Here is a 24,386-nt window from a genome sequence, read left to right on the forward strand (position 1 = left end):
AATGTACAGACAAGGCTCCTTCAAATGTGGTTTAACCTGTCCAGAAATACATACAACCTTTGGCTAAATTTAAACATATTCCTTGTCCTTAATTTCGGTATATTTTGACTCTTATTCTTTAGAATGAGAAAAAAAAAAATATATATATGGTGTGCTCCCTTCTCAGGACATCCAAACACAACACAGGGATTAAACTAATATAATTCTTGTAAAACATTTAGTCCCTAATCTTCATTAAACCAAGCGTGAAGGGAAGGGTGGACGTGGCATCACTCTGACTCTGAGGCCCCTGGGCTCAGCCCCGAGCTTTGGACTTTGGGGGTTTTATTCTTCCTCGGAAAAATGATGACCCTGTGCAGAGCTGACAGTGCTTTCTGAACACAGGGAACAGAGGAGGGGGGAGCTCCACTGGTAAAGGAATTCAAGCAGTTTTATCACCCTCCACAGAGCGTGCGGCTCCAGAGCCTGCTGTCCCCACGAGACTCGAGTTGTGCAAAAGCTGTGATTCAGCTTCTAAGCAGCTGCTTTCAAATAACGAAGTCGGGAGTCAAGTTTGAGCCGCTCTTAAATGCTGTCAGGAGCTTAAGTGCCACGCTGATGCTTTGCTGAGGGGACCAGAACACCCCTCACACCCCACGGTCCGAGTGGCGCCCGCAGGGGGTTCATTCCCCTTCATCGCTGCTCTCCGCACGGCGCTCGGGCCTGCCGGGGCCGGGCGGGGGTCGCCGGGGGGTCCCCACAGGGGCGGGGCGGCTCCGGGGGCGCTGCCCGGCTCCAGCTCCTCCTCTGCCCCTTCTCCGCCAGCACCGCCCCGGTTTCCCCCTGTGCCCCCTCTCAGCCACCTTCTCCCGCTCTTTCCTGCTCCCCCCGTTCTCTCCTCTCCCCGCGTCCCCCTTTTCCCCCTCACGGCGAACCCCCCCCCTTCCAGCCCCGCCCCGCTCCCCCACCGCGCACGCGCGTTCCCGCCGCCGCCCGCCCTCCCCCGCGCACGCGCGGTGCGCGCCCCCGGCGGTGCGTGCGGGCGGGGGCCGGGGCGCGGCGCGCGCACGTCACGGCGTCGGGCGCGTCCCAGGGAGCCGCGCGCGGCGCCGGCCCTGCCCCCAGCGCGCCCCGCGTTCGGCCCGAGCGGAGCGGAGCGGAGCGCTGGGCCCGCCCGCTCCCCCCGGCCCCCCGCGCCGCCCCCGCCCCGCGGGGAGCGAACATGCTCCTCCGGCTCCCCGAGGCTGCCGCCGCCGGCGAGTGAGGAGCCGCCGCCGCCGCCGCCCCGGCCCGGCCCGGCCCCGCCGCCCGCCCGCCCCGGCCGCAGCCGCCCCGCTTCGCCCAGGCAATGACAGCGGCTCCGGCCCCGTCCCCGCAGCAGATCAGGGACCGGCTGCTGCAGGCCATCGACCCGCAGAGCAACGTGAGTACGGGCCCCGCGGGCCCCCGCCGCTCCGGGCCGACCCCCGCCCGGCGCTCCCGCCGCGACGCCTTTCTCCCTCCCGGGGCGTCCGGGGCTCCCGCCGGGGCCGCCCCTGGGGCACGGGAGCCTCCGCTGCGGACGGGAGCTCGGAGCTCCCGGTGCGCCGCCCGCCCGGGGTCCCACAGCCGGCGGCGCCTCCCGCCCGCGCCCCCCGGGCCGGGACCGCAGGGCCGCCCCGCCAGGGGCTCCGGAGGCCGCTCCCCGCCCGCCCAGGGCCGCGGCCGCCCCCACCCCGCCGCCGCTCGGCGCCTCGGGCCCGGCCGGTACTGCCCGGCCATGCGGCGGGCGGCCCGGCCGCCTCCCCACGCCAGGCCGCGGCTCGGGTGCGGCCTGCAGGGGGCTCTGGGCCGGCCCCGCCGCCGCTCGCCGGGACCTTCCGGGGCGCCCACCTGTTCCTCGGGCCCTGCGGCCGCACCGGCCGCGGCCGGGGGCACCCCGGGCTGCGGGGCTCTGGAGCTGCTCCAGCACAGAGCAGCCTCGGTCTTCGCTTCTATCCCTTCCTGCAGCGCCGTAATGAGCTTATCTGCTCCTTCTGGGATGTGGTGTAAGCACAGAAGTCAGCGTGTATTTTACCTGTAAGTGGCCTTAAGTGGCGGTTATCCAAAGGATCATTTGCTCCTTTAAAGGGTTTTTTGGCTCATCCAAGCAGTTCTCCGCTTTGGTGTTTATTTCTGTGAGAGGACTGCAGGGCCCTCAATCTGTCCAATTTTTGAGTCTTAGATCAACAGTCACCACTGCAGGATGCAAAGGTGGGTCTGTCTTGGCCGTCTGCAGTTTGTGGGGGCAGCCTCTGGTGCATCAGGCTGAATGTGTACGTGTTATTTCAGGGGCTGGGGTGTGCGAAATGGTGCTTTGGTTCTATTAAAGTCATCCCTGCTCTTGTCTGAACAAATGCTTTTTGTGATAGACCTGTATCAAAGTCCTAAAGGAGTTAATAAAGTTATTGTCGTTTGGAACCCCCCCGGAGTGGCCTGCGTGTGACAAGGGGACTGAAGAAAAATCACCCTGACATTGTAGGTTCTGTAGAACCTCCTGGGCTGGGCATTTATCGTGAGCTGCAGTGTTACACATTGGAGTAACAGTAACAAATCGTGGTGGTAATTGTGGGCTGTTAAATGTCGGCGTTGTCTGAGTTTGCAGTACTTCAGCGTGGATCTTGCTGAAATGTCAGTTAGTGCACTTCATGAATCCTGTTTGCTCTGAACTCTCTTTCCGTGGCTGCAGATTTTTCACTCTACGTGAGACTGAGTGCCAACCTACTTTAATAAAATTCTAGCAGATCTGTGGTGTTTTTTGACTTCAGAACTGTCAGCTGCGGTGGTTACCCTAATTCTAGTGTTACTTTGTCAGACACTGTGGCTGTGCAGAGCTATGCAGCCAGGAAGTCGATTTTGTGACGGATACTTTACCCTTTCTCCACACACTGATGTTACACTGATGATGCTGTTGTGAGAGGACCCAAAATAACAAGGCAAGGGGAGGCCAGAGCTCCCAACAGGTCAGTAGCTCCTTAAGTTTAGGAGTGATGTATGTTAAATTATATTTCTACATACTTGATACTTATCCAGGGCAATAATTGGTGGCAGAAAAATCAGCCCATTGTTCCGAAGTGCCTGTAGGCAGGGTCTGTTTTCTACTTTAACCTTTTCTTGAAGGAGAGCAGAGGTGGTGCAGCTGAGGTTCATTGTGCAGGCTGAGAGCTCAGACTCTTGGCTCCAAAGCACATGGAATACGTGGTGTTGTTGATTGTTCACTACCTGGCATGTCACTGGCACAGAGGGAAGAAAAACTTTAATTTTGGACACACTTAAAAAGCAGATTCTGAGTTTAATCACACTTGGGCACCAGCGTGAAAGTACAAGAAGCTGTTCTGCTGTTCTCCTGCTGGGAGAGTCAGTGCAGCCATGAGGTGCTGTGCCTGCAGGGACTCGTGGAAAACTCCAGCTACTTTCTGCTGGCTCTTAGAATCTTCTCCTGACAGAATTAGTTGTGTTCAAACCTACAGTATTCATTGTTGTCACTGACTTCCTCATTTACCAAGAAAGTCAAGCTTTGAGGCCTGGATTTCATTCAAGCTTTTCAGTACATTTGGCGTGTGTATGTGTGTTTCTGCAGAGGGTGAAAGCTGCATCAGTAGTGCCAGGTGGGCAAAACCAGTCCAGTTCTGTGGGGCTGAAGAGGAGGAGATGGTTGGTTCTTTATGGTGCCTTACTGTAGGGTTTGTAAATTTAAGCTTCACTTAAATTCCCTAACACATCCCCTAACATGAGCTGCCATTGTGGATATTCATTCCTGAGTGGTTAGTTGGATCTTGGTCAACTCGCAGGTCATGCCTTAGATTAAAAAAAAATAGGATGTAAGTGTCTCTACCTCTGTTGGGTTGAACTGGTCAAAATAATCATTCCCCTAAGCTTGCAGAACCTGCTGGCCTCAGGAAATCATCTCCTGTGCTGATTGTTCATCTCCAGCTGCTCCGTAAAGCCCTGCTGACTCGGGAGCAATATTGAATTTACACACATGTTTAGCACTTGAACCTCCTCTAGTAATTGCTGCAGAATATATTTATAACTTAGTTTCCCACACTTAGAGGTTACCCGTGTAAATTCTGAACTATTTCAAAGGGGACCTATAAGAAATAAGCTATTTTTAAAAGAACTTACATCATCCTAGAAGCCACCCGGGATGCCTGGTATTGTGTCTTCATTTATTCAGCCTTCTCTCCTCAAGGAAACATATGGGCAAACCACTTCTGCTCCATGACCTAAGCACTGAGTACCAGCATCACTTTCCTTCCAAAGCTTCTGTGAGAACATAGCAGGAGGTGGAGGAGAGCAGGAGTTCTGTTCTGTGAGATCTGACAGGGGAGATATTCCTTGGTTCTGGTGGGAACAAGGCTTCTGCCTTCGGACTCTGTGTGCTGAGAAGCCACCCCTTCCACCCAGCAGAACACCTTTGCCCTGGTAACTCATGCTCTGTGCTCCTGGGGGAGTTTATCCCCTGATATCAGGAGTAATGAGACCTGTTGGTTTTTGCTCTGTGGACAAGCCTGTCGTTTCCAACCAGCTGCTAGAATTGTGCTCGCAATTAAATGGTTCCTCATGCTGAATATGTAGCAATCTGTTCCTGTTTTAATATATTAGATAATAACTTCATTATTTGCCATTAGTACCCCTCTGTGACACAAACCCAGCTTTGGTTTGAGTAACAGCCTGTATTATGTGCTCTCTGTGAGGTTGGGCTTGGCTGTAACTCTGGCTGTGGTTCATGCAGTATCTCAGCTGGACTTGCTGCACAGACATTCAGGAGTGATCCATGCTCTGAATGATTAATAATTAATTGGTCTGTGTTGGAATATGTTGGGTGGTGCATTGGCATGGGCTGATCTCCCAGCTGGCACAAGTTGCATGGTTAAAGATGCTTCCATGGCTGTTTTCTCTGTTGGTTGTTTTACCAAGGTACCAGAGACAAAACCTCCCTCATTAGGGGTAAAGGTGCTTTCCAGTAGTGTTTTAAGAAGGTGCAGGACACTGCTGTAATGATATAAATATAGAAAGCAGGGGAAGCCGGTGGTTCACTTCCTGAGGGTCTCAGTGGTTTCTTTGGATGCAGGAAGTGTTATGTGTGGGCGAAAGTAGACTAGGAATGGCTCTTGCTTGAGCTTTATCCTCTTCTGTGAGGACTTAATGAGCTTAGCAGTTTTGAGGGAGGTGCAGAGAACCTGTTGTACCTCTTGCCCTCTTGGGCCCTTTCCTCACTTGCAGCTCATCTTGTTTTGAGCAGTCTCACATTTTCTGTGTGAAGGCAGCAGGTTGTTCCAGGTGTGTGACAAAATGTGCAGGGGCTTGGGGAGCATTTCCTAATGTGCAAGGTCTGGAGTGTTGTTATCATGTCAGTCTTGAGTTCCAAATAAGGATTTGGGCCTGATGTAGAGTCCCTTTGTGTTCAGGTTCTTCATAATAACTTGAAATGAGGACTGTGTTTCTTAGTGCTCTTTATTACAAACACTTGGATTCACTTGAAACCTGTGTGAGGGTGATGGTGCAGTTGGGTTTCTGGCCTTGCTTTGAATTTTGTTTGTCCACTTCTTTCTGAAAAAGCTTATTTGGCTTGCTGGTCGTGCAGGCTGTCATTTCTTGAGAGGGTTTGAGGGGCTGGAGGCTTAAAACTTTTCATCTGTACAGTGCCCCTTGCAGCAGTGAGACCATTCTGAACTTTGAGGCTGCTAAGACAAAATCTGCATAAACAGAAATATCAGAGAGTTTGAATTGCGGGGTCAAAGCAAGGGGAATGCCAAACTGCTTTTCCACTGTTAATTCCTTGAAACTCCCCAGTGATGATGGCAGTAGTCATTTGCTCTGAAGCTCTAATTTGAGTGTTTGTTTCGGCAGCAGTGACAATTTAAATAACACCCACTTCTTATTCCTGCTACACACACCCATTTTATGTGTGCAGGACCATGTGGTGAACTGAACCGAGGAATTGATCAGGGTTTAAAGAAGAAAAAGGCAATATATTTATCTTTTCCCAGGTAGCTTTTGATGTAGCTCAATTATTTGGTAAAACTTCTGGCGCATCACAAATAGTTCTGACAGCAGAATTGGGTCTTAAAGTGTTTAAATGAGTGCCGAAGCAGAAAAGATCAACTTCCTGTGAGGGTGGGCAGGCCCTGGCACAGGGTGCCCAGAGCAGCTGTGGCTGCCCCTGGATCCCTGGCAGTGTCCAAGGGCAGGTTGGACAGGGCTTGGAGCAGCCTGGGACAGTGGAACGTGTCCCTGCCCATGTCAGGGGAGTGGAATGGGATGGGCTTTAAGGGCCCTTCCAACCCAGCCCAGTCTGTGATTCTATGAGGAGTGGAATGCTGCTGCTTCCTGGTGCTTCCCTGCTGCCTTGGGACCTGGCAGGGAGGTGTGTTGTTACCTGGAAAAGTTAGCCACGCCTGTCTGGGTTTTTTGAGGTGACAGTGGCTGCCTTATGGTCAAGTTTCACTTGCAGAGCCTTTTTTGTCGCTGTCACTTGTGTGTGGTTCACAGATGTCTGGAATTATCCTGTGTTTGTGTGGATGCACCAAAACAGAGGCTCTGAATGTGTCCTGGAATAACTGCTGGGAAACATCTTTACAGCTAGCCCAGAGGATGTTCCTGAGTTGTAACTCATGAGTGAGCTCTGCAACTCGAGCAAACCACCACCTTCCACTAAAGGCTGTGTGGCTAATGCTCCAAATGATCAAAAATTGGATTGATTTGGCTTGAACCCCTGTGCTTACACCAGCTGAAGCTGCCAGTGGAGCTGGGAGAGCTGCTGGGATACCCGTCCATGTCCCCACCTCCAGTCGTTCTTGTTCTCTCCGTTGTGCTGACCCAGCCAAGGAACTCACCTGGCCAAACCCTACCTGAACAGGGGCTCCTCAGGGACCTCTTTCCCTGCCCCAGCCCCTCCTGGGCTGAGAGAGGTGGCAGTTCTGGCATGGAGTTGGGGGAGCATGTGGGAAGGAGAGGTGACGGGGGGGTTGGTGGCAGCTCGGGCTGTTGTAGAGTAGCTTGACCCCCCTCACACTGTCAGAATGGGTCATTATAGGGGATCATTAAAGAGCTTTTTAAATCCAAATAATAATGACTTTGCAGCAAGCACCTGTCTGCACATGCTGTACTTGGGCCCTTGGTGGGAAACAAACACTCTGAATGCTCAGAGGCTGCAGGGAAATAACTCATTAACACTTTTTTATTGGTGTAGCCATGGAACAGCTCCTCAATGGAAGAACCAACTTTTTGTAGGTAGTATTAATATGGGGAATAACCTCTGGCAGTCACCATGAGCCACAGCTTGGAACAGACAGCTGCTGTGCAAAGTGTGGGTCCTTCCAGGAGAGATGTGCTGGAGCTAACTTCCAAGGCAGCGGAGGATCTGTGGCTGGTGCTTCCTGAGTTGCTCCAACTGGGGATGTTCCTGGATCGTGTGTGAGGCCATTTGAGTGCACCTTGGCACACCTTAAAGCCAAGAGAGCAGGGAGCTGAGCATGGCATCTGGCAGGGCTGGAGCTGGGATGGGGTAGGCATAGGATCCCAGGCACTGCAGCCTGACACCAGCACAGGCAGGAGGGAAAACACTGTCAAAAACTCCCACATGGAGAGGGACCCAACCTATGCCTTAGGAAGACTTTTAGCTTAGGGTGTATTTCAGAAGTCTGGGCCTGGGCTGGAAATTCCAATTTGTCATTTTGGGGGGGTTTTGTCTGGTAAGTTGAGGGTGAGCCCAGTTTAGGGGTGGTGAGATCTGCGTGGTTGCCTCTCTTCAGGGTTTTGTTGTGGCCACATGACACAACAGCTCTGTCATTCTGGCACCTTTGGCTCCCGATCAAAGTAGCTCCACTGCAGCTGAAGCTTTTTCTCCCTGTGAGATCCTTTCCCAGTTTCTTCAAGGAGCTGCTGCAGGCGACAATTAGAGTTTCTTTTTTTTTCAAGAACCACAAAAGTTTCAGGAGAGGGGAAGGAGGAATCGATTCTGCCTGCTGCAGAAGTTTGATGTTAGTCAGGAAGCACTGCTTTTAAGGCATAGTTACTCCAGTACTTTAGGCTTGGAGTTAAAATTAATGTCAGTGTAGTTTTTTTACATAAAAAACGTGTCTGTTTTGGCTGATAACACTTTGCTGCTATCTCTTCTCGCCTGTTACGTGCTTGGTGATAACTCCAGATATACTTTCTTCGGTCTGTGTAATGTGGTAGGATGTGGCCCCATTTTTACACTTGGTCTTTAAAGAAATAATTTAAGGTAAAGGTAAGTAAGTACCTCACATTCAGTTTAATGTAAATATAGGTTTGTTTATTCAGTGTTCTAACAGCTAAATTACTCTTTCTGTGGGTAATTCATGCTTTTGGTGTTTGGAATAATATTTAAGTGCCAGCAAATTGCTTTAATTTGAGGTGCAATCTGCTAAAACTCGGCAGCGAATTGGTGTTTTCAGGGGCACGGCTTTCATGGGGCAGCAGTGCGTGCCTGAGTGTGATTGTTAATATCAAAGTGTACAATTTTCAGCATGTCCAAACAGTCAGTGGTAGCAATTTCTGCTGAGGAGTCACTGGAAGTAAAACATAATTAGTTCTGTTTTAGTGAACAGCGTGGTTTCTAACCCAGCAGCTGGGGAGGAGGGATCCTGCGTTGAAGGGATTCAGCGACATGCTCAGCTGAGCGTGTTTTCAAACTTTGTGCTGTGAAGACGACTGTGCAAAGGTGGAAGTCTTGTCTCAGAGTGACAGCTAGCACTTCTGTGGAGCTGCTTTCTCACATAGTTTCCATGAAGGATCAGCTTGCACAGTATCACAGTCATAATACAGGTCTGGAGGGTTTGATTTTTTTAAGGAGCGTAGAACTGTGGAAGGTAGAGGAACACGGTGTTTTCTCAGGGCAGTGATGCACAGTCATAAATTGTCTTTGGTGAACAAACTTCCAGCACATCTACAAGTGTCTGTAACTCAAGCCATCACTTGAGCAGGATTTTCTGAGCAGGTCAGTACACAACACTCCTCGTGCTCTGTAAATTAACTGCAGCAGGAGAGGACAGAGAGTTTTAATGTCTGTATATAACTTATCATCCTGAAAGTTCCAGGAAAAAAATAACAATTCAATATTGTAGTTAATTCTTGGAGAAACTACAGTTGATTTTTGAACAGAATTGAGCACAGTGAGATGGAGGAGACAATGCAAGAGGTGATGTTTCAGATTTATTTGTGGAGGTGAGTGCCTGCATCTCATGGGCTGAGCACACTGCTTAGGAGCCTGGCTGCATCCTGGAAAACTCAAGTGTCCATTGTCTTGTGAGGAAGAGTTTGTCTGTCAAAATACGAGCTTTTGAGTTTTGACTTTGTATTCTCTTCACTGGACTTTTCAAGACAGGCTGCCAAGGGGCTTAAGCCTCACTGGGACTTTCTTAAGTGGAAGTTGTGAGGTTTTTTGGCACTAGGTTAGAAATAACCAGGCCAGGTTGGAGCTTCATGAATGTTCTGCCCCATCACTGGAAGCATTCAAGGCTATGTTGGAGCAGCCTGGGATAGTGGAAGGTGTCCCTGCCCATGGCAGGGTGTGGAATGAGGTGGGCTTTAAGGTCCTTTCCAACCCAAACCAGTCTGGGATTCCACTATGCCATGTTCTGTGTTTAAATAGAAAAAAAGTGCAGATGGGTACTGTGTTCCTTTGTTCTGCCGTGACCACGCTGAGCAGTTGGTTCTGGAGTGGAGCTGCTCTTACAAACCCTGAGCTGAGAAGGCTCCATGCTCACCTTCCTCCAGGGAGGACTTTTTTTCCCAGCCAAAGGTAGAGAAGGCATTTTGTTTCCAGGGAGATGCTAAGGATTGTTCCACTGGCTGGAATGGCCAAGCATTCTCCAGGGATTATTGCCGGGCTTTGCTTTCCTGACAGGTGACATTGTCCTGAGGTGACACAGCCTTCAGAGAATGGAGGTATTTGGAAATGGGTGACTAGGAGCAGTATTTAATCTAGAATTTGGAGAGCAGTAATTCTAGAAGATGGGTAAATTGTTTTCAATTTTTTTTCCATATCCATAAAACTTGTTTATGGTATGTGCTGACAAGAATTCACTATTGGTAACAGTTGTTGAAAGGATACAGTGACTTCTCTCCACAAACTTTCCCAGTTTGTAACACCATTTTTCTCAGGTTTTGTGAGCAAACATACCATGCTTAAATTCTCATGAGCATATTGCACTTCAGTGTGATTAATTAATACATTCCACAAAGAATTCAACATTGTATTCACCAGGCTCCTACCTCAGCCTCCTCATTTAAGGAATCAGCTGAGAAGCTTCCCTAGAAATTTAAGGAAAAGCTGGCCTGTTGCATTTAAAGTACACTGATATGGTGATAAATGTTTTTATTTTTTAAGAAAAGAGTGAAAAATCTGTATTATGGGGACATTAGTAGGGCCTTTCTGAATTGCACTCAGATATAAACTGCTCTGTGTTAACAGCTCTGCGTAGACACTCTATGGGATGGATAAAATAATATTTAAGAACTTCACAAAGCTCTGGACCCCTTCTCATCAAGTCCTTAAATGCACGTTGCATGGTTTTAAATGTTCACCAGTTCTGTGGAGTGGATGAAGATGAAGCAGGTGGTCACAGAATTATTCTGTCCAAGTGATGCCTTTAGGGGTCCCATGGTACCTTACTGTGCTCTTACCCTAACCCAGGGAGGTACCACCAGTGAGTCCAGGTGAGTTCCTTACAGCAGAAAGCACCAAGATCATGATGAATCAGCAGGGGCACATTTTAAGGCTGGATTTTCTGTGTATTCTGTGTTATTCTGCCTGAATAATCATCCAACTGCATTTGTCTCATTGAAGTAGGACCAGTTGTCCCCGTGACTTTGCTTGCACAGCAACCTCATTTTATGGCTCTCTAAATTTTGAAGCAATAATTTTGGACTTCAGTTCATGGCTTATAATAAATATTAACTACCAGGATTCATCTGGTTGAAGTTTCTGTACGGAGGGAAGAGGAGGAGAAATGATTATCCTGTAGACAAGGAAACTGTATCATGGTTGGGGTGTGCTTAGCACCAGTGCAGTGATTGAGGGGTTGTGAGGTGGCTGAAAATAGTGACAGGGAGCACCTCAGAGCCTGAGTGGGGAGAGGAACTTTGGGCATTTCTTTTGGGTTTTTTGGGATCACATTCACATGGAGCACTGCGCTAGGGCAATGAGGTTGGAAGTGTTGAATTTTTAGGTCCTTTACAATACAAGCTGTTACAAGAGTTACCTGTATGGATCTTTTTGAGAGGACAATTCTGAATTGCTGCTCTGAGTCTAGTTTGGAGTAGGTGGAGATGGGTGTTTTAATGTGTTTGTGCTCCTTGTAATTCAGTGGTCCATCACCTTCATAAAACAGCTCCTTCTGGACTTATCTGATCTGTTCTTAAACCTCTGTAGTGGCTCTGGAGACTATGGAGAGATTATTTGAGTGCACTGGTAGCTCGCTAGTTATTTCTATATGCAATCAGTATTTGTCTTGTTGCAAATCAGGCCAGTGAGCTTGAAAACAGTTGATTAACATTTTCTTTATTACGACTAATAATGCATTGGAAGGCTTATTTCAAGCTTCATGTGTCTCTTCTGTATTTTTTCAATACTGTGTTAAATGAAAGCTTCAACTTTTTGTTATTAACCATGTTTTCAAAACCTCTTATCGCTGCTGTCCTCTGACCTCCTCTTTGTGTGTGTTCTTTTTGCACTGTTACACCTTGAGACAAAGATGTAATTCCAGCTGAATTTGATTCCTCTACCATTCCTTACATCTTGGGATTGAGTGGAGAACACCACTAAATTATCTTGCTTGCAGTGTGCTGTGGTAAATGCCACCGAGAGTGGCAGTGGCTGCCTGGGGTTGTGCTCCGTGGTTCTTGCTCCATTCCTTCAGCAGGAATTTGTGCCACATGTCTTTCCAATTGAATGGTATTTCATGTAGCCTCTTCAGCTGCTGGGCTTTTTAAAATCAGGCTAATGAATTTTTATTTGTTCAGGGTCACAGTCTGGTGGGGTGGGTTTGTTGTGGGGTGTGGAAAAAGAAGTGGAGGGGGCCATGTTGCAGTGAATCTTCTCTGTATGTCTACAGCTCAGGGTTGGTGCTTACAGGCACGATTCTTATGGTGTTATACAAAATGTTCAGTAACTGTAGAAGTTGACAGACAGGTATTTCTCTCTGTAGTAACAAAAATGTCTTCCAGTTATTGGCTAATAAATATAAATGGAGAAAAGTGTTTCACTGTTGCTGTTTTCTGTTTGCCTTAAAGACCTTTTTGCGTTGTGCAGGGAACTGGCCTGGGAACTGGGAGTGTGTCTTGTCTTCATAGTCTGTGTTTTACTACCTCTTGTATCTTCTGAGTGCCTCCTCCAGTGGATACTCCTTTTGTTGGGTGGTTTCCCTGCCTTGCCCCAGCCTGGAGTCTGTTCCTGCTGTGCCAGGGGTCTTGGATGCCTCCCTGGGAATGGGCCCATGCAGAGAAGAGCTGGAGCGTTCATGGCACTTCCCAGCTGCTGTGGATTTGTGTCTGGAGGCCCTTTGTAAGTGCCAGGGCAAACTGTGTTTTGTGCTGGCAAACTCCTCTCATTCTCTTGGCTGCTGTGGTGCCTGCACAGCTCAGGGATGTGCGTGGGCACTGCCGGGAGGGAGTGGGGGAAATATTTCAGGTCCACCGGTTTCTTCGCACTGCGGAATTTTATTGGAATCTGACCTTAGTCTTGTTTGATGATCCTGGCTTTGTAAAGTGTATACAGGAAGGTATCTGGATGATGTTACTTTGCCATTAAATAAAGCCTAAGTACAAATAAAATACATGCAGATTGGTTCGACTCTTTAAATTAGACCTGGGAGTTTTAAGTCTGGAGGTGCAGATAATGCTTCCTGTGCCTGGCCATTCTTTGGACTGTTCTTGGTACTCAAGGAACATTTCTTCTATCCCTCGTTTTGCACCACAAATTTCTGATAAGTTTTCAAAGCCTGAACTCCATGTGAATTTCTCTGTCATAGAAGATTCTCCCAGTGAATGACTTTTAACCCAAATCATTGATTCCTTAATGTTTAAAGATCTGCTTTACTAAATACTATTAGAAAACTGGCCTCCACCTTTAAGAATATCTTTTGTGTACTCGTTAACATTGGACCTTTGTTTGGCAAACTGACTTTCAGACATTTCCAAGAATGTGAGCAAAGTAGTGCATGGTCATCTTTTTGGTATGTTGTGTCTCTGAATAGTATCTCGTGTTTCCTATCTTTAGACAACATCATGTCACATTGGGGCTAGGGGGAACTGTTAATAGATCAGCTGCAAGGGAACTGAACTAAATACCAGCAGGTTGTAACCTGAATTCTAACTTGGTGTGTTTAGTCTGTACCTTTGAAAAAATGACATTACAATTTTCTGTTGGTGGTGTGTATTGTCAGTGTCTAGTGTCTCATAGTTCCTACACAAAGTGCTAAATAAACTCTGCACCGCTGTATTTCTGTTGTCACAGTTAAATAAAGCCTCCTGTGAATAGCAACTTTTCTCTCCTTCCTTCTTATTCCATATTTTAGATTACTGTGCAGCAAAGTAGCTTTTATACAAAAGCAGTGTTGGGGCACGATGTGACACTGAGGGGGGACCCCGATTTGGGGCAGGAGCTGGTGTTGGGCTCCAGGTGACACTGAGAGCTCCAAGAGAAGGAACACCAGCGATGCCATCGCTCCTGGAGCAGGCACTGCTCCTCTTGGGAATCAGCTCTGCCTCCCTGGCTTCTCCAGCAATATTGACCTTGAACCTGGCATCTTCTTGAACATTATCCTGCACTCCCTGAGGAGATACACAGCCCTGTGCTCTAGGACAGTTTGGTAACTCCCCATCGAGGTGCTGCTGGTCCCAGGAGCAGGAGGAAGACAAAAAATGCTCCTGTGAACTTCTGTCTGGACCCTGCTGCTGGTATTGACTGCCACCAGAAACCTCCGCCTTGGAAATAGACACCTGGATCTGTCTGTAGGAAGATAAAAGACCTGTTCAGTCTCCCATGGTGTCTCCACTTCTCTGCTTACTTCTGTCAGACTGCTTTGGTGCTACAGGTGGGACAATGTTACAGAAGTACTTTCTGTGAAACCATTGAAATTTGAGTATTTATAGATATTCTGAAGAAGTAGTTAAGTATGATGGCAAATCAATTCTCTCCAAACCAGCGTTTTGTGATACCTGTGTGCTCTGTTCCACCATGCCCACGGTGGGGTCAGGCTGTGATTGTTGTAAGCTGTGATTTCAGGAGGGTGATGGTGTTACACTTTGGTTTTAGAGGAGTGTCAGTGGTGGGGGACTCCAGGCCAAGTTTAAGTATCCTTTAGAAACTTGTGAAGGTACTAATGTGGCCCAGAAGGATGATGATACTGTATCAAAAGGTGCCTTTTAGCACTGTTACCTGAACTTTGTGATTGAGAAGAGCCTTTCTATCAGAAAAGCAGAAATCTGCAGGAGTGGTTTCACTGCAAGGTTTTTTTGGAATTGTGCATTGAGTTTTTCATGTTACACAGAAAGAGCTGCTCCTTCTACTCCAGGTAACTCTGGTGTGGTTTGTCATCTATCACGGTCTAGTCATACATGCAAAGATCTTTAGAAACATCCTTGTGAAATATTAAAAAAAAAAAAAAATCATTGCTTTATATGAGTGTCTGCAATAGAAAGTTAATGTAACATTTGTTTTTCAGGCTGCAGTGAGGGAGTGCAGGTTGTGCTGTGTGTCTGGGCAGTCCTGAGGAGGACAGGAAGGTGTTCTGGGGGTGCTCATGTTGTGTTTGGGGTCTGGGCTGGTGTGTAAGCAAAGAAAGAGAATCAAAGCATCACATGGAATGTGCTGGTCCAACAGAAAACGCATCCCAGCACCTGGAAATGGTGGTAGAGCTTGTATGGATGCAGAGCTTGCTGCTGCTTTCAGATTTCCTGGGAAGGCAGGGGTGGAAGTGGAGGTGGGAGAGAACAGCTGTACCTCAACCTTCCCAAAAAGCCCTTTAAACTGCTGTGTAGCACCCTGAAATTAGTCACTGGCTTGGTCCTGGTTTAAAATAAGGCTGAAATAAGATTAAGATGGCAGTTGAGGAAAGAAAATTAAGCTTCTTGGTCTTTTCCTGAGAGTTCAGAAACCCCTGCTTTTGTCTGAGGCTGGAGTAAAAACGTTTGGTGCTTAACTCGGAAAAGATCTCGGATAGCAGTAGTAAGCTCCAGAGTATGGCTGAATGGCTGGATGACTTAAGGAGCCTTGCATGGAATAAATAAGATTTGTTTTCTGTGGCTGTCATTAGGGTTGGCTGGAAAGGATTATCGTGGATGACTCAAAGCAGATGTTCTCCAGTAAACTTTCGAGTGAATTAGTCTGTGTGCCAGTCAGTCCTCTCAACATGGGAGCAGCATGGGAGAATTTGGAATGCTGTATCAATTATGTATCAATTATTATGAGCTGTTTGCTGCAAGCTCCTAAATGTGGGTCCTGGAAGTTGTTGTTTTTGGGGGTACTAAGGGGTTACAGTGTGAGCAGGCAAAGGCACATAGAAACTAAAATGCAAATTCCTGAGACACTGACCTGGGCATTACAGCCCTGCCCAGTGTCCAGAGGGAGCCAAATTCCCTGTCCTGCTCTGCTCCATGGTACTTCACCTGTCTGTTCTGTTCCCAATAAGCATCTTCAGTAGCCCTTCATGTTAATAGATTGCCTTTTCTGGTGCTGCTCGAAGTGGGGTGGTGTTTTGTAACATTACTGCCACATTGGTTATGTGGCAATGTTTGAATTTTATTGTAACAGTTGGTTTAAGGTGAAGATACTGGTGTGCAAGATTGGGGTGCTGCTGTTATCCCTATGGTGTCTTCTCATGGAAGAGGTGATACTTGAGGTGTTTTGGGAGGTTCTCTTGTTTCCATCACTGTGTTTAACTATGCCACAAGGAATTTCATACTCCGTGTTATTTTAAAATAGGCAAATGTGATTTTTATTTTAAGCATCTCTTTATGGCACTTTGGATGAAACATTCTGAGAAAACTACACAAGGGGAAGGGGGGAGAAGTTGTTGAACGTGCTTGAACATTTTATGTATTTATTTTCAAAGAATCAAGCTTCCCTACAGGTCAAAAAAAAAAAAAGGAAAATGAGAGGAGCTGCTTGCAGTTGTCTGGAGTGTGAGATGTTCGTGCTCCGCTCAGCAGTTGCTCTGTGACAGCGCGTTCTCAATTGGTTACAAATGTGTGAGGAATCCGAAGTGGGTGGTTTGTGTTCCAGCAGGAGCTGAGGGTGCAAGGCCACTTTCACTGTCCTTAATTGGCACCACGTGTCCCCCAGAGGAGGGAGGGAAGTCACAGCCTGTCAGTCCTGGCGTAGACCTGAGAGGTGATTCAGCATGTGGGGCATCCACTGGTGTGTATTTGGGGGTATTGAGCAAAGACAAAGCTGTGAGTGGAAATTCCCTGACCAGTTTCATCTTTCTCTAGGTGTGTGTACACATGAACATATCACTTTCCCCATCTTGACCTTCTGATAGGCTAATGACCCTTTTTTTGCCATCAGTTTGTCATTTAGATAACGAATATTTGGGGATTACCAGTAACTGCAAAAATAATTGTACCAGTTATTGGTGTGTGCAACAGAGCTTTTTTCACCCTGGTAATTCATAGTCTAAAATATGTGTTGGGAAGGAGAGTATCGTGTTTTGCAAGTTTAAAAATATTTGTCTGGAAACTCCCAGAATTGAGCTTTAACTATTCTAAGGGCTCTGGTTCTAAAAACTGAAAAAATCAACCCCAGTGTTGTGTACTGCTTAAACTGTGGTGCTAAACTGTCCTTCCTGGGCACTGAGGGCAGGGCAAAGGTCAAAACATGGAAGAAAGTCAGTGCACTGAAATGAAATAAGAACCAAAATATGTCAGAATAGGTGCTCTTGCTGCTCTAAAGGTTAAGCAGAGTTTTACCAGGCCTGACCTCATGGCAGGGCTTTAAATATCTGCAGAGTGAAGAAAGAACCAGGACAAATTAATTCATCTTTGACCTGGAGTTGGTTTTACAGCCTATAGGAGTTAGAATCATTCAAAGCCTGCATAGACTTTAAATGTAAGTTTGATAAAAGTAAATAAAAAAGTCAGGACAGGTGTTTCATCACTGACAGCTTCACCGAGGTGTCTCCAGCACTAAACAGTCCTGCAGGGATGGACAAAGCATGGTCTGTGCCCAAGGTTTTGTGAAAGAGAGAGACCTCAGCTCCTGGTGCTCCTGTTGTATCTTAGTGGAGGGGTAAAACTGACTTGGAAAAGCCAATTCTTACAAAAGTCAGTGTTTTTAAGATGAGGGGTCATGCAGGGGAGTGTGTAGCTGGGAGGGCAGAGCTGCCTGGTGATGATGATGCTCCTGATTAGGTTTCAGGATGATGTGGGATCCCTGCAGAGGTTCTTGCTGAGAGATTTTTCTCACATGCACTTCACGTCCAGTTGAGTCATAAATGCAATTAAGCACTAAATGAGACTGTGATTCAAGCTTTCCTTTGCTTATCTTTTAAATCTATCTCCAAAGGTGAATTAGAAATTCCAGGTTTCAGCGCTCTTAACATCAGGTAATGGAAACAGAGATCTCTGTGTAGGATCATAAACTCGTTTGGGTTGGAAAAGCTCTCCAAGATTAACAAGTCCAACCCTAAACCAAGTCCCTAAAATGTGCAGTGTGTGGTTTCTCATGAAAACCATTAAAGTCCCATGTGTGCCCAGGATGTACAGGATGTGCAGCTGTGCTGGGGGTGCAGTGCAGCCCATCAGAGAACCTGCTCCTCACTTCTTGAATGGATGTGGATTTGTGCAGTTCCTCCTCCCCCTGTACGGCCTCAGCAAGGGGTGATGGGGTGGCTGGAGGAGCTGAGGCTGGTGCTGATGGTCTGGGGACACCTGCTGGGCACAGCCCCGGCCGAGGAGGGACCTGCAGGCTGAGGCTCCTGTGTGCAGTACAGGAAGTTACAGTGGAATAAAGCCATAGAGCAGTGGCCTGGGTAAATCTGCAGTGGGGCCTGAAGGATTAAACTCCAGATTTTCCAATTGCACCGGCTGCTGCTCCTGTTCCACTTGGCACTTGTTTCCTGTTAGGCTGTGGGCAATTAATTGATGCTTTGCAAAGGGGTCTCAGAACTTTGTTACTCAGTCACAGCGGTTTTATTGCGACTGTTTCCTTGAGTTTTACATAAGAGTGTGTTTGTTACAGCTCCTGCAGTTTCCAACTAGGTCAGTAAAAGTGTCCTTGTCCCTATTCCTTGAACGATCAGCTCCCTAAAGCCAGACAGTCTGATAGCAGTTTGTGATTAATGCTTCCAGCAATTATAAAGTGGAAGGTCTTAAATTACATTTGTTAACTAAGACCAGTACCTGAAACATGAAGTGACTTTGTCTTCCTTGTTGCAGATCCATAACATGGTGGCAGTGCTGGAAGTGATCTCCAGCCTGGAGAAATATCCCATTACCAAAGAGGCACTTGAGGTATGTCACCCTCTGAACATGATTTTTTATGTGTATAAAAGGACTTTTTCCTGCCTTTCTAATTTCCATCGCAGCTTTTCTGGAAACAATAGATGGATTGCAAAGGATTCACAATTAAGATATTATTTTGTCCCTCTCATGCTGCTTCCAACATCTCGCTGAACACAGGGATCCTTTCTGGGCCCAGATCAGTATTCTGGGCAGCACAGTTCCTGTTTGTGCAGGGCACTACATTAATCATCACTTGCCACTGATTAATTCTGTTGCATTCAGCAATATCACTCTGCAGTTCCGGTCACCTTTATAGAGGTTTGGTGACCACACACCTAAAATCTGAAATAGGAGTAGAGTTGCCATGTGTCTATAAAATTAATCTTAAATTCAGTTTAGCAGCTTTCAAGGTCTGATATTTGTGGTGGGATTTGGTGTAGGGAGAGCTGAACTCTCACTGACCACTTGCAGAAACAGTTTTATGGCTGAATTATATATTTCTTTTTCACCCTTTGTATTGAAATTAGCAATGTTCTTGCTTTTAACTGTTGCTTAATTACAACTCCACCTGTATTTCAACATATCTATCACAACAGGTTGCATATTTCTCTCACAGTCTGGTCTATGTTCTCCTTTGAAGTACTTTTCTTAAGAAATCTGACTTGTGGAACAGTTCTTTGTTTCCAAATGTGCTTTGGGAACAATCAGACACTTCCTTCCGCTCATGAAACCACCTTGGGACACCCTGGGAATGCTTGTTTAAATGGCTTTTTCGTACGTTTCCACGAGGCTGGGGAGTGAAGGGAAAGGAGAGAGGTGGAGGAAAAAGGTAGGACATAACTCACACCTGGTAGTCAGGTTTGTTAAATGGAGATTTTTATTGTTAACGACTTACTGTAACAGGCAAAGATCCTGGAATTCTTTTCTTGGCTCTTTCTGCAGCTTTTATACTTCCCTTGTGATAAACACACACCTTTGGGTGCTTCATTTCCCCTCAAATCTGAACCTGCACCCTTATTCTTAAGGTTCTTTCTCATTAAAGAATTCCTTTCTGATGTTTTTCCCAGCTCTCCTGCTTTTACCAGGGAACAAAGACTTGAAACCTACAGTCGGTTTCACGTTGCGTGGCAGAGCACTGGACTAATCCTTTCCAAAAAGATTAATGCAACACTTAAATCTTTAGTGTTTTTAACCAGGTGTTTTCAGGGGTGAGCATTACAAAGCAGAAATATTCCTTAAGAATTTTGCTTGGAATGATACATGTTTGTAAAACACCTTGTCTGTCTTTGTAGGAAACAAGACTCGGGAGGCTTATCAATGAGGTGAGGAAGAAGACCTCCAATGAGGAACTTGCCAAACGTGCCAAGAAATTGTTGCGGAATTGGCAGAAGTTGATAGAACCCGTAACCCAGAATGAGCCAGTGCCAAGGGGGCTGCCCAACCCACCGGGATCAGCGAATGGAGGTGCTCACAACTGCAAACCAGACACACAACTTCCTGCTGTGGCTGGCTCCAAGCCCATCAGCGAACTGAAAAGCAGGAATGATATCCAGAAACTAAATTCTCCAAAAACAGAGAAACTGGGAAATCGGAAAAGGAAAGGTGATCACAGGGATGGGCATCAGGGCCCTCCTCCCCCAAAGGTCTCCAAAGCTAGTCATGAAGTATTACAAAACTCTTCACCCCCTCCAACCAATGGAATTGGAGGTAGTCCTGAAAATTTTCCTAGTCCTGTAGACATAAACCTACATGCAGGGCCCGAAAGCAGCAGGACAGATCTCAGTGAAAATGATAAACACAGTAAGATCCCAGTAAACGCTGTAAAACCTCACACCAGTTCTCCAGGACTTGTAAAACCTTCAAGCACTTCCTCGTTACTAAAGACTGCAGTGCTTCAGCAGCATGATAAATCGGAAGAAGCCACGGGCCCCCACCAGCCCAAGAGCCCGCGCTGCTCCTCCTTTAGCCCCAGGAATGTTAGGCATGATACTTTTGCTCGGCAGCACACCACATACTCACCAAAGGATTCGATGCCCAGTCCATCTCAAAGGTCTCAGTTCTTAGATGCTGCACAGGTGCCATCGCCGCCACCGTCCCTGATGCAACCATCCACACCTCCCATGCCAGCCAAGAGACTGGAGTTCCCTCCTCAGGCGGCCCCCGAGGCGGCACAGCACTGGCAGGAGCAGCAGGGAGCCGCCGAGGGCCAGCACAGGCACACAGCAGGGACACTTCAGCAGCACACGGCTCCCGGCTGCAAAGGTCACCCTGGGGAATCGCTCCCACCACACATGGGCTTCCCACAGGACACTTCCAAAATGGACAGTGACGATGCTGCTTCAGGGTCCGATAGCAAAAAGAAGAAAAGGTACCGACCCAGAGACTATACAGTCAACTTGGATGGGCACGTGACAGAAGGGGGTGTGAAACCTGTGAGGTTAAAAGAGAGAAAACTCACTTTTGATCCCATGACAGGACAGATAAAACCTTTAACACCGAAAGATCCTTTGCAGGTAGAAATCCCTGCACTTACTGAACAGCACAGGACAGAAACAGAAAAGCAGGAGCAAAAACCCAACCTGCAAAGCCCCTTTGAACAAACGAACTGGAAAGAGTTGTCCAGAAACGAAATCATTCAGTCATATTTAAACAGACAGAGTAGCTTGCTGTCTTCATCAGGAGTACAGACTCCAGGAGCTCACTACTTCATGTCTGAGTATTTAAAGCAGGAGGAAAGCACTAGAAAAGAGGCTAGAAAGACTCACGTTCTAGCTCCTAACAGCAAACCTACAGACTTGCCTGGGGTCACCAGAGAGGTCACGGGCGATGACCTTGACAGAATACGTGACCACAACTGGCCAGGCGTGAACGGTTGTTATGACACACAGGGTAACTGGTATGATTGGACACAGTGCATATCCTTAGATCCACACGGGGATGATGGGAGATTGAACATCCTGCCTTACGTCTGTCTAGACTGAGAGCAGTTCTGCTAACCACGCTTTTTACACCTGCAGTTAGCAGAACTGGCAGACACGATGCCACTTCCAGCTGGAGAGAGCCTCCTGTCCTGGACAAACAGGCCCCACGAGCAGAGGGGGGGAGGGAGCTGGGCTTTTCCAGCTCATTCCTTTAAATTCTCCTTTTGTGAAATGCTGCTACCAGTTTACTAACAATTGCAAAGGAAGGCATACGAAGGTTGATCAGTTGAGTTCAAAACTCTATAGCGAGCCAGCTCTAAAAAGTGTTAGTCCCCAAGAAGTGAAGAGGATTTCCAGCACTTTCTGAATGCCGGAATCTTACTACAGGCAGGTACAGAGAAAAATTGTGGAAGTTACCTTAACAAAATATGCATCTATTTATTTGACTTGATTTGGGTTTTTATTTGGCAGTGAGATATTCGAGAGACAATGTGCAAAAACTGTAGTTTTATTTCTATCACATCTCTGAACATGATTGCATTATTTAAGAGTCATGTGGTACGGAGATTGGGTTTTAAACAGCAGGTGTTGCACTGCAGGCTGGGCCACCAGCTTCAGCTCAACATTCCATAGGCATCCACGTATTTTAGTCTGGTTTCAGTTTAAATCCAGTCTCTGAGAAATGCTGCAAAAACTAGATGTTTAACGATATTTTTTGATCCCACCACCACCAGCCAAATATTTTTCCTCCTTTTCCCTTCCTGCAAACTTATAGGTAAAAAACAAAAAGACAAAAAAAACAAAAAGACAAAAAAAAAAAAAAAAAGAAAAATCACCTTTTCTAGAATCTAAATGTAATGAGGGTGCTACAAGTTTGTAACTGTACTGTGAGAGGGAAAAAGGAAGCCTGTTTGTATGCTGGAAATATACTTGTTACCATTCCTTTAGATATTGTTTGCCTTATGGATATCCATCATAAACGCAATTTGCAAAAACAAAGAGCCTTAGTGAATGTACAGTAACTAGACTTCTGTGTTCCTGGGATGCAGAAGGGAGCAACTTTGCTATTTGGTCCTTTAAGTGGACACGTTGTGATATAAATGTGGAAATAAAAAAAATTTGCACAAACCAGTTTGTGAATTATTTATATATACTCTACTCGTTTTTTCCCCCCCAAGTCTGCTCAGTTCAGCCCAGCTAAGGGAGCCCTGGCACTGGGCACCCGTCGGAGCAGGGAGGTGGAGCCGAATCCCACGGACACTGCCGGTAGGGATAACGGGATGTCTTCCAAGTACCTTGGTGTGGTGTTCAGTCACACAGGTTGGATTTGTTTTTAACTCTGGAGACTGATAACCCAACTGCTGATAATGTACCTCAAAGCCTAAAGAGACCAGACTTCATCTTTTCGTCTCGGTAACTTTGTAATGTTTTATTCCTAATTGTTACAGTGCTTTCTAAAGCAGCCTGGGGTGTAGAAAGTGAAGGATTTCTATTAACTGTAATTGCTTTAATATTTGGGACTATGTTGTTTTATGCAGTCCCCAGTGCTGGGCTTCTGTTCAGGGGAGGGGACACTATACCAAAAATATTCCTGGGCTTATTAACTCTGTTAACCCATGTATGCTGGAGATGAGCCTTGGCAAGAGTTGTCCTGTCTTTGAGGGCACTCTTCCTTGGTTTTCAGAGGAGGGTGCTCCTGGCCAGGTCTGCATTGTGTTGGTTCATTCCCTGGAATACAACTGATGAAGTTTGGTTTCTTTTTAAGTCATTCTTGTTCATTTATGATCTGACTGTTACTGAAATGTGTGGGTATTTCAGAAATACAATGTCTGTGTGCTTCCATTTCTGAAATCTGAGGTCTGAGAGTGAAACCAGAAGAAGTGGTTACCAAAAAATGCATCCAAGTATATTTTCAGTTTACTTCCATTCTGTCCTTCTGCAGTTGCTGAGGTTGAGCAGTGTGGTTTAGAGCTGGGGAAAGCTCCTGTCTTGCAGTTCAGATTTGATGGTAGAGGGCTAAGCTGCTGGTCATTTTGGAAATGCTTGAGTTTTGTTTATGTAAAAAAGTACTGTGCATCTTATCTCCCCCTGCCCTTCCTCCCTCCTTCCCTGAATGGTCCCATTTAGGAACAGGGTCCGTGCTCTTTGGAGGCCTTTGAATATTCCCAAATTTCAGGAAATGACGAAGTACTACTTGATAAATTCCATCTTTTTCTCCACTGCTTCCATTTCTGATGCAATTGATGGCCCTTGACTGCACTGGGTATGGTGATGCCCGAAGCTCATCACAGCTTTCAGATTACACCCAAAAATTGCCTGTGCTGATGCTCATCTGTTTGAGGGAGCATCAGGAACCAGACCCAGCCCTTTCCCTGGTGGTACAAAAACTGCTGGAGAAATTCCCTCCCAATGCAAGCTTTAAATCTTGTTCCTTGCTGAGTTTGTTGCTGCTGTAAGGGGTCAACTCACTTGTGTGTCCTCCAGGGTGAGATGAGGCTTGACAATCTTTATTTCAGCATGCCAGTATAACCAGTTCTGTGAGCTCCAACAAATGTGAATAAGTTTACAAGGTGATATTTTTTTGTCAATTTTGTAAACAAGTTCAAATGAAGTTTACCATGTGCGTACCTGCTGTGTACTCTCATTTGTGCATGACTCAGTTTCTCTGCTACTGCTTTCTCCTACCTCTCTCGCAAAAATTCTCCTTCTAATCCTAAAACCTGAAGTTAAAACACTGCCATTTCTACCTTGTCAATGGATGACATGAAATGGCTCATCAGCAAATCTTTGGGGAGTCGCCATTACCTACAGTGCGTGGTTTTTATGGGCAAATTAATCCTGTAGAAATGTCTCTTGACAGGGTGCATGGATGAACCGGGCTCTAGAACCCCTCCTGCCTGCCAGGTACTCACCCATCCTTTACCCTAGCCGGCGCTACGCGTTGCTCGCGTTAGTTTTAAAGGTCGGGAGCGATCGGCTCGGTGTCTCCGAGCCCGT

At 46.9% G+C, this 24,386-nt stretch overlaps 1 protein-coding gene across 2 annotated transcripts; it reads left to right on the forward strand.

Moving 5' to 3' along the window:
• Window positions 1–1,267: 1,267 nt before the first annotated feature.
• MED26 (mediator complex subunit 26) lies at window positions 1,268–24,016 on the forward strand. Of its 2 annotated transcripts, none has more exons than XM_032092807.1 (3): window positions 1,268–1,402; window positions 18,403–18,477; window positions 19,761–24,016. In XM_032092807.1, exons 1-3 carry the CDS (start codon window positions 1,328–1,330, stop codon window positions 21,447–21,449), a joined length of 1,839 nt encoding a protein of 612 aa, XP_031948698.1. In that variant the 5' UTR covers window positions 1,268–1,327; the 3' UTR covers window positions 21,450–24,016. The 2 variants fall into 2 exon arrangements, with proteins under 2 accessions (XP_031948698.1, XP_031948699.1); XM_032092808.1 differs by lacking the exon at window positions 1,268–1,402 and adding an exon at window positions 6,333–8,233.
• Window positions 24,017–24,386: the final 370 nt, after the last annotated feature.

Source organism: Corvus moneduloides, chromosome 28, assembly GCF_009650955.1.
Source record: "Corvus moneduloides isolate bCorMon1 chromosome 28, bCorMon1.pri, whole genome shotgun sequence".
Classification (NCBI taxonomy): Eukaryota; Metazoa; Chordata; class Aves; order Passeriformes; family Corvidae; genus Corvus; species Corvus moneduloides.